This window comes from Perognathus longimembris, chromosome 28 (assembly GCF_023159225.1).
Source record: "Perognathus longimembris pacificus isolate PPM17 chromosome 28, ASM2315922v1, whole genome shotgun sequence".
NCBI lineage: Eukaryota > Metazoa > Chordata > Mammalia > Rodentia > Heteromyidae > Perognathus > Perognathus longimembris.
In genome coordinates this window covers 72915890-72925787 of record NC_063188.1, presented here as the reverse complement: position 1 = coordinate 72925787, position 9898 = coordinate 72915890, and the positions used below count along the sequence as shown (strand labels likewise).

Genomic DNA, 9898 nt, shown 5'->3' with positions numbered 1-9898 from the left:
TGGAAATAAATACAAAAGGAGGTGTTATTGGGACAAAAATGTCTAAAGGCTTCTTAAAGGGTAAGAAATAGGTAAAGAAACTGTTCAAGGGTCTTTGTCCACTCCTAGCTAGGGGAAAAGTACATGATATAATCTATAATTCTTTTGGATTATATTGACTTAATAAAGAAACAACTGGGAATTGTGGGAATCCATTCATTTTAGTAATGGCATCCAGGCAGGCCATGGTGGCCAAAACAAGATCTGTCCCTGTACCCTATCATCCTCTGCTCCAACACTTCTCCTCTTTATCATGGATCAGACTTGTTCCTTCTCTGGCCACCTATTTTCACTGCTCCAAGGCCTGAGAAGGGAGGCAACACCAACCCCTTTGTCCTATCTAATTCTAGGCTTTGTTGGAGGGAAGAGGTGAGGAGTCCTGCAAGCTCAGTGGCCTGTGGAGGGAATGTAAGTGGTGAGGGAAAAGCTCTGCATGAATGTGACTCCTCCTTACTTCTATGAAGCACTTCAAATCACAGTCCGAGTTTCCTCATCACTCTCCATTATTGCCATCCCTTCATTAGGGATCACTGGTGATCTGAAGGAGCCTTAGGCAGTACACATGAGAGTCCTCTCCAGGAGGCCAGAGCTGCCTCTGACCTTGTCTAACTGCCCCGGGTACTGCCTAACTCCTTGGGAAGACCATGGACTGGGCATCAATTGAAGACTTTCTAGTGAAGACCACATCAGTGGTGAAGCAGGTCTCAAATGGTGGCCACAGTCAAGGGACCATGCAACTCTGGTTCTAGGGTTGTTTTATTTCTATTTTTATTTTTTGGCCAACTCTGGAGGTTGAACTCGGAACCTTGGGCACTGTCCCTGAGCTTTTTCAGCTCAAAGCTAGTGCTCTACCACTTGAGCCACAGCTCTACTTCCAGCTTTTTGATGGTTAATTGGAGATAAAAGTCTCATGGTCTTTCCTGCCCAGGATAGCTTCAAACTGTGATTTTCAGCTTCCTGAGTAGCTAGGATTATAGGTGTAAGCCACTGATGGAATGTCCCCCCGGCCATCAAAACCTATTGCCTAAGCAATTAACATTTCTCCTTTGCTTCTTTAGTCTATAAGAGGGAAGAGGTGGCCATTATAAGGACCTCATTGTCCATCAGACTAGTCCAATGATTAAGAACCTGGTGATACAGAGATGAGATGGTGAGGGCTTCCCGAAGGGGCAGGGCAGTATCCCCAAAAATATGGAAATGAGTTTCTGATACCCTAAGAGCCCTGTCCCTTTGTGGGCAGTGTAGCTTGAAGAGCATTGCTTTCTACCATAGGAAGAGACTTTGGTACCTGACTAATAATCCACTAAATCCCAACTCCTGCCACCATCCATGCAATTTGATTGTCCATGTGGGTAGCTCAACCAATACTCTGGCCTGCCAAGCCTGTCATCTGCGGGAACTACCATCTTTGTTCCTTCAACCACTCACTACTTGGACCTTGTCATCCTCCAGTTTAAGCTTCCAGTTTTCTCACCCCTCCCCAGATAATGTGTAATGCTGTCAGACATGCAGTATCCACCCAGGATACTTAATGCTATTCCCCATTCATGGCCTTCTTTGAGACTTCTATCTATAAATATCACCCCATCCTCAATTTATCTCACATTCTCTCATTCTTTTCTAAGCCTGCTCATGTCTTACAGCACTCCACATGTATTTCCCTAGTCCCCTCTTGAAATATTGTCTAGACTATGCCTTCTTCCATGCCTTACCCCTCCCCGCCATTCCCTATCACCTCCTCAGGGTCTGCGACTGCATGAGTCAAGACACAGCTCCTCCTTCCCCACTGGCTCCTGCCCTGAAAGCCATGCACTCTTTCCATATGAAAATCTTTCCTTGCTCCTGTTTCCTCTCTTAACTACTTGCCTCTTTCTCACTTCATTCATATTACTCAAAAGAATTGTCTGCATGTAATGTTCAGTTTCCTCTACCTCTGTTTTCTGCTCCAAATTTGCCTCCTTTGGGCCTCTTCAAAGAGTGATTCCATCTCCTCAGAAAGCCTGCCTGCTCTGAAGGCTAGCAATGGGGGTCCAACCTAGCACAGAGAGCTGTGCTAATCTCACTCCCAGGAATACAACAACATCACAGGACCAAAGACAGCAGTGCCTGATGTATAGCATCGACTGAGATGGAAACCTTCCCAATTCCTGTTCAAATGGGATAGCAGAATATGTCAACTGTCAACACACGCACACATACACATACACACACACACAGAGACAACATCAACAGAAATAAAAAAAAACAAACAAAAAATGAACTCAGAAATGGCAAATAGATTTAATGCAGGGTGTTAACGTCAATGATTGATAGTGGCTGCCTAGAGTGCTGTGTTGAGTATGTTTCTGAGGGTGCACCCTGGCTTGAAGAGAAAGACTGCTGAGATTACCAGTACCTGCAAATACAAGTAAAAGAGAACAAAAAGTCACCAAAGAGGAAGGAAGCAATATCTTTGCACATTATCCCTATTATTATCCAACCCAGGCTTTCGCTTTTTCTCCCATCCCCACAAACCCCAAGTACCTCCATCATCACTAAGGCAGATACCTGATCTCACTTGTAGGAGAAACCACAGGCAACAGAGCTGCCACTGCTACTGGCACCAGCTCCACCCAGGCCAGCGAAGAGCCCAAATGTGAGAGTGGCACTCAGGTTGTTGTTGGCAGTGGAGCCACCACTGGCACTGGCACCAGTACTGGTAGTGATACTGGTAGAGGTACTGGCACTGGCACCACCACTGTCTTGGGCTTTGGCTTTAGCTTGAGCTCCTGACTGGATCCGGGCTTTGGCCCAGGGTCCAATATCAGCTTCATCCCAGTTGCAGGGCCCAGCAGCATTCTCAGAGCCGAGCCCAATGCCCATTCGAGCTCTAATCTCGGCCCTCGCCTTGGCCTCAGCTGCAGCCTCAACTGCAGCCTTCAAATCTGCTTCCATTGCCTCTCGGTACTGAGCTGCCCACTCCTTGGGATCCTTCTTCTGTACCTGAAGTGGGAATAACAACCATTAGAAGGATTGTAGTCAGATAATTAGGCACCTACTCTTTGCTAGGCACTTTTCTACATGCTATGTGGATCTCTGCATACTACTCCATCCCGACACAGATCCTTGGTTCTGTTATTTGGACATGTCACTTAGCAACCTCTCTGGACCTGTTTTCTCTCCTGCAATATAGGGTGATGTCATTATCAGTTGGAAGGATTAAATGATCTATATAAAGTGTCTGCCAAAATGTTTGACAACTAACAGGCTTTAGAATGTTCAGATATGAACTGCAGGCTGATCTGCACAGACTATCTCAGCATGGAGAGACCGCATGCTCCTCCTATGCCAAGTTCAGGCGACTTTTTAATTACCTTGCAAGCAAATTTGAGGACTTTCATCTTGCTGGTCTCATAGTAGGAGCGCAGGCCCCAGAAGAACTCATACTCTGGGGGATTGCTATTGGGGACTCTGGCGTAGTCCAGGTACCTTAAAAAGAGAGGTTCAACATCTTTATTCCTAGGAATAAAGATCCCAATCATAGCTCCACTATACTTGGATCAGAGAGGCTCTAGCTGGCACCTCTCCAACTAAATATTCTCCCCACACACATTATGGAGCCCTGTCCTTGTGGTCCTGGCTGAAAGCCAAATGAAGATGCAGAGAGGATACCTGTAGGGCACATGCTCATAAGGAGGCCACAAGTGTTGTGCCCCTCACTACAATTGCCCCAGATTCCTGTTGGGTATGTTGTAAACAGAGGAGCTATTCTTTAGCTTCCCTGCTCTGAGCACACCCCACTGCAAAGGGGGGATGAAGAAGGCCTGTCTGAGCCCTGGAAAGTGGCAGTATAGAAAATTCCTGAGAGCACCATAAGGTAAGAAACAGTCAACTAAGTGCAGCATGATCCATGTATATTACTGATGTGTATACATGCATGTATGTGTGTGTTCACAAAACCTATAATTATCTATGTGAGTGCTCACATGTTCTCCAAAGACAAACAATAATGTGGACGCTGACCAAGAAGTCAGTAAAGCTAGACTCTAGGCCAAAATCAGTCTTTTACCAGCTGTGGACCAAGCTCAAATATCCCTTCCCAGAGACCGAAGCCCCCAAGTGTAAAAGATGGGTTGGTAATCTTATACAAAATGGTTATGAAAATGAAGTGATATATATATATATATAGGTCAAAAGGTCAAATCCCTAGCACAAAACTGGTCTATTCTAGAGAAATTTTTATAGAAATTAATTTCTATGAAGCTCTGATTAACACAGAGAACAATCCAGTCATTGAAGCCACATTCTAAACACAATTCTTTCATTTACTACCTGTGTAACTAAGCAAATGACTTCACCCCTCTGAACATCAGTTTTCCACACATATACAATTCTGGTGACAGCAATTCCTCCCTGCAGAGTGGTACTGAAGACCCATGGGAACAATGATATAATAGAGGTAACACCTGATCCATCACCAGCCCGGAAATAGCCTACTACTTCCATACATGCATTATGGGTTCATCACTCAGTTCTGAAACAGGCAAAACACCCAGAACACACCAACACCAAACACTTACTTCTGTTTCACAAACTCATCAGTAATGAGTTTCTTCACATCCCCAAAGAGTGAGTGATGTATCCTGAGAGCAGAAAAGAGAAAAAGAACAAGTAAGTATAGTCAGAGCTGTGGGATTTCCCACGTGTAGACCCTAGGCATTTCCAAGATGGAAAAGAAATTTCCAACACAGGGAGGAACTTCACAGAAGCTCACAAGATGGTGAGAGGGGAAGAGAGAGCTCAGAACATTTCCCTAATTCACCCGGGTCAGAATGCTGGGGCCTCTAAACCAGCCCAACCCCTAACCAGCTCCACCAGACCACCAAGGTGATGTAATCTCAAGACCATCTTCTCTTGCCAAGTACAACATGGACATCAAATGTGGAAGAGCCCAATCGTACCCAGGGCGCAGCCCCAACTTGCGCAGCACCTCCCAGATGACAGCTGCAAGGGGTGGGGGGCAAGAGAAGACAGGGATAGAAAATGAACATGTGGATTTTAGGCCATGGTCACCCATTCAGCTGCATGCCCAAGCACTCACCCTCACTGGATCGATTTCCATTCATGAAGATGATGCTCAAGAGCACCATGAGGAGACCCAGTTTGGGTGAGTCCTTGGTCCTAAGGAAATAATAGGATGGAAAGTTTATGTCTAGGAGCCATCTCCAAGATACACAGCCAGTTTAAGAGCCCTGTTCAGTTTCCTCAAATATGGGAGAACTCATCCCAGTCTACGCTTCTAGTTCCCTGTAACCCAAGGCAAAGAACTAAAGACTCTTGAGCCAAGGTGTGTGATTCAGTAGAGGGAAAAGCATATCCTAACTCAGCCCAGGGGTTGTTGTCAATACAATGGAAGAATGGCAGTTCATCAGGTCCAACACAAGCACCCAGTCAATGTAAGTCCTTGCTTTCCCAGAGCCCGGAGGCCTGACAGACTTCAAGTCAGAGCCTCAGTGACACTACTAACTCTCAAGCATCATAGTACACACACACACACACACACACACACACACACACACACACACAGAGCTCTCTCTCTCTCTCTCTCTCTCTCTCTCTCTCTCTCTCTATTCTGTCAAGCCAGGCAATGCACTCAATAGAAAGAGACAAGTAACAACAGGCATCCTTGCCTGTGAAGCTTCTGGAGAGAAGAGAAACCCGATGGCAGGAATACCCCATCCCAGGCTTCTATGTCATTCAGTCAATCATAATCAGGCACCACTACTACATACAGGGTTTGGGCCATGTGCAAGAACTGGGGCAGGAGCATTTTATACCTTGCTTTTCCTGACCTTCTAAGAGGATGGAAGGAGAGAGGGAAGGGAGAAGCACTGGTATGGATAAAAGCAGAAGCCCCCCCCCCCCCGCAGCACTTTCTCAGCTTACGTTCCCAGTATGCCTGCATCAGTGGGCTCTAATGTGCTGAGAAGAATGTACAAGTGGTCATTCTTATCAATTTCTTTCAATTGAATTCCAAATACCTGTGAATGAAGAGAATAGCTAGTGAGATCAGGTTAGGACGTAATGAGCATCCTGGCATTCTGGAACTCCCCATGTTCCTAAGGGTTTTGCATGTATGAGGAGGCAGGGTGATTGTATATAAAGCAGGAAACTACTCGGCATACAGTAAACAAATAAAAAATGTATGCTTGTCATCACATCATCTTCGTGTTACTGAGACTCTAGGGAGACCCACAAGTGAAGATCTGAAACAGGAAAGGATGTGTGCTGCAGCAGCGGACACAAGCCATAAGCTGGGGGCTTAGGTCTGAGGTGCTCTCACCACTGACTTGCTGTGTGACCCATGGCTGGTCTACACAACATTCCATAGGCCACTGTGTACCCATGTGCACAGCAATGGGACTCTATTAGTAAGCTTCTGTGGTTCCTCCTAAAGGTTCACTGTACACTTTTGTTTCATTCATGGCTTCCCCAGTGTGCCCGTCCCCCAGGGCTGCCCCATCACCTTCTCCAAGGAATAGCCTGCTCGTTCAATGATTTCAGGGTACACATCAGTGTATTCTTTGATGATGTCCTTCAGCATGTCTGAAATGGGAGAGTGTTGCAAGCATTTGGGCTAAAGAGATGCCACATGGTCCCTGTGCCCAAGCTGTAGACCCTTTGTCATCTAAGCCACAGGTAGCATTATCAGGTTCTGTGCTTATTAGTGGAGATGCTGACACTGCCAGAGTAGAACTTTGAAAAAGGAGACAAGAGCATAAGAGTGAAGGATGTCCCAAGCATCCATCCAAAGGGCGATGCGGGCAGAGCATGGGTTGGGGAAAGAGTTAGTAGAACTGTACCTGAGCGCTTGATGGGAATCTTTGTCTGGTCTTTAGCCAACAGGTACTTCACTAAATCATTTGCCTGAGAGAGGAAGAAAAGGTGAGAAGAATAAGTTTGCAGAAAACTAGGAGATGACAGAGAAGATGGCAAGCAAAGCAGTAGCAAAGGCAAGACACAAATGATGGAGTTCTTACCCTGCCTTGTAAAAGGGCCACATCTCGGGGTGGTGGTGCTTCAGGCTCTTGGGATGACTGGAGCTTGGCAGCTCTCCGGCGGGCTTTGCCCCTGCGAGCTTTGGGTGATCTGAGGGAGAGCAAGGCTCTCCTGGCCCAAGCAGCCAATCGAGTCCTTGATGCCCTTCGGGCCCAAAAGGCTATGGGCCCTCTTGAAGCCCTACGGGCCATTGAGGCCATTAGGGCCTTTGAGACCCTATGACCACCTGTAGTCCCAGAATCCTGATTCTGTTCACTGTCACCATCCTCTTCCCCATCCAGATGCTTCACCTGCATAAACAGAGAGGAAGCTCAACATCACCAGATGACATAAGTGGTCCTTCTTCCCACTATCTCTTTCAGGAATCCTGCCCCACTCCTCTAGTAATAGCCAGACTCTAAACACTGACCACGCTGAGTCTTGGGTTTGTTTCTCACCTATTTCCACAGTGTCATCCCCACTGGCTCTGTTTTGATCACTTTAGACAAATCACTCACCTCTCTGGGATTCAGCTTACTTCGCTATAAAACAGATTTTTAAAGCTGGGCAACAGTGTGGCTCTAATCTGCAATCTTAGCTACTCAGGAAACAGAGATCTAAAGATTTCACAGTTTGAAGTCTGTGAGAGCCTTTCTTATTTCCAATCAATCAACAAAACACTGGAAATGAAGGTTGGGCTCAAGTGTTAGGGCACCAGCTTTGCCTGAGAAAGCTAGGCATTGTGTTCAGGCCCTGAGTTCAAACCCCAGTAATGGCACAAAAATCAACAGAGACTTTAGGAGTTATTTTTATGTTTTAATAAGATAACCTATACGAATGTGCCTCACTTAAGGCCTACTACACAGGCAGCTACTATGTAAATATAAAGAGTATCACATTCAGACTGCAGCTATGTATATTCCTATCTCATCTCACAGCAGTCTGTGAGCTCTCTGCAGACAGGAATTCTATCACATTCCTTTGTGTCCCTGGTGACCAGGATAAGCTCAGGGATCTTTCTAAATATTTGCAGAACAAATAGCCCAAGTGTTAAGATTGGAGTAGGAAAGCAAGAGTAGCGATCACAAAGGTCTTACCTTTCTGGATTTCTTGGCCTTGACCTTGGGTCGAGTATCCTGATTCTCCTGAACCTGGGCAGCTGCACCCTCAGGCTCAGGTTCATCTTCTGGAGCCTGAGAGGCAGTAGCCTCAGTCTCAGGTACCTTTGTATTGGCCTTTGTATCAGCCACACAGCTGGCCTTTTTGGTCTCAGTGGCAGGTGTTGTCACAGCCTTCAGGTCAGCCTTCTGGGCCTTGCTGTCAGCTGCTGGGCTCTTCTTTGTAGTTGCAGGAACCTTGGTATCAGTCAGCTTTGTAGTAGGTGAGGCCTTGGTGGTAGCTGCCTCAGAAGCCTCTGTGGCCTTTGAGCTTTTTGTTGCCTTTGAGACCCCTGAGGCTTTTGAGACCTTCATAGCCTCTGAGACCTCTGAAGCCTTTGAGGCCTTTGGTGTCTCTGAGACTTCTGAGTTCTGGGTCACTGTCAACAGAGTAGGCATCCCGGAGCCACTGCCCTTTTCAGAAGCTTTAGCCTGCAAAAGTAAGCAGGGAAAACACTGACTTTCTCCCACTCCCAACTAAGCAAAATGCCCCCAAATTCCAAGACTACACTTCTCTGACTTGTGCTGACTCCTACTTGCAGTGTATTCTGACCACCTGGGTCTGTCCTACAAGGCCTCCAGGACTGGGACTCTCAGCGAGAACTGGTGGCAAAACAAGGACCCGCCCACTCTGTCTTTCTTCCCCTCTCCTTCCCTCTCTCCCTCCCTCTACCAGGGGTCACCCAGGCAAGAAGTGGGTGGAGGGCAAGGATGGGAGGGGAAGTGCCAAGTGATTTGGAGAAGCAACAGGGGCTGGAGAGAAGCATCTCGAGAGAGAAAGGAAAGTAAGAGGTCTTACCTGGACGCTAGTTGGACCCGCACCACTCTTGCTTGTGTCAGACATGTCTGAAGCTGGCCTGGCAAGAGCTGAGCCTGAAGAGAAGGCCTGGATCAAATGGAGAGCCCAATGCACAACGTCCTCTCCCCTGTTATCCCTGGAAGCTGATCCTCACCTTCCCTAAGGCTCCAAACCCCAGCCCCTCCCCCACCCCCAAAAACTCGTTCTCAGACACTGAAATCCAAAACGTCTAGGTCCTAATTCTCTGGTGCCGCACCCTCCCCTTCTCCAGGAAGATGTGCCAGCGCGGCAGCACTGAGGACCCCGCCCCTTTTCCCAGTGCAGCCCCCCCCAGACGCAGGTCGATAGTGCGCATGCGTCTAAGCTGCAGTATCCATTCAGCTCCGCCTGCTTTCCCAATACAAGCCCTTTCTTTGATGTCCACCGTGCACATGCGCATTAAGCAGCGGGCCGGTCTTGGTGCTAGCCCTTCTTAACACGCCCCTTTCTAGCGATACAAAATCCGCATGCGCAATGTTCACAGTCTCAGTTCAGTACCCAGCCCCAACACACACCCCTCTCCAGGTCCGCAGTGCCACTCGGTCCCGCCCCCTCCCCAACAAGCTTCCCTTCCAAAGTTCCCCAGCGTCCGGTGGTCCTTGCCCCATCCCTTCTCACATCAACCCTACCAAGTCCACAGAGCCTCCAGGTCCCACCCTTTTTCTTAACACGCCCCCCTCCAAACGGCAGAACGCATCTTGGTTCCACCCCTTCCCTATACACCCTCTCTTCAACTCAGTACTGAACTAGTGATTCCATCCTGGGCTCAGCCAAAAGGGGTCTGATTGATCCCCTCCCTTTTCAGCCAGATGGATCCAGTATGATCTGATCCTTAGAGCAGATTTTC

At 47.6% G+C, this 9898-nt stretch overlaps 1 protein-coding gene and 1 non-coding gene across 6 annotated transcripts in view; both read right to left on the bottom strand.

Annotated features, from left to right (window-relative positions):
• Positions 1 to 2295: 2295 nt before the first annotated feature.
• The window catches only part of Maged2 (MAGE family member D2), an 8912-nt gene continuing 1309 nt past the window's right edge, over positions 2296 to 9898 (bottom strand). For 2 of the 5 annotated variants that reach the window (XM_048336430.1, XM_048336434.1), the window contains exons 2-13: positions 9013 to 9086; positions 8154 to 8645; positions 7059 to 7367; positions 6882 to 6945; positions 6545 to 6624; positions 5965 to 6059; positions 5120 to 5199; positions 4980 to 5022; positions 4599 to 4661; positions 3393 to 3507; positions 2563 to 3021; positions 2296 to 2434 (exon numbers count right to left, since the gene is read on the bottom strand). In XM_048336430.1, coding sequence (XP_048192387.1) covers positions 2593 to 3021; positions 3393 to 3507; positions 4599 to 4661; positions 4980 to 5022; positions 5120 to 5199; positions 5965 to 6059; positions 6545 to 6624; positions 6882 to 6945; positions 7059 to 7367; positions 8154 to 8645; positions 9013 to 9057 — 1815 coding nt within the window. In that variant the 5' untranslated portion in view covers positions 9058 to 9086 and the 3' untranslated portion in view covers positions 2296 to 2434; positions 2563 to 2592. Of the gene's footprint in view, positions 2435 to 2562; positions 3022 to 3392; positions 3508 to 4598; positions 4662 to 4979; positions 5023 to 5119; positions 5200 to 5964; positions 6060 to 6544; positions 6625 to 6881; positions 6946 to 7058; positions 7368 to 8153; positions 8646 to 9012; positions 9188 to 9898 lie in introns of those variants that run through there. The other 3 variants (XM_048336431.1, XM_048336433.1, XM_048336435.1) reach the window with 2 other exon arrangements.
• LOC125344431 lies at positions 3689 to 3817 on the bottom strand. Its single transcript, XR_007209545.1, has one exon. It is a non-coding gene; the product is annotated as a small nucleolar RNA SNORA11 (small nucleolar RNA).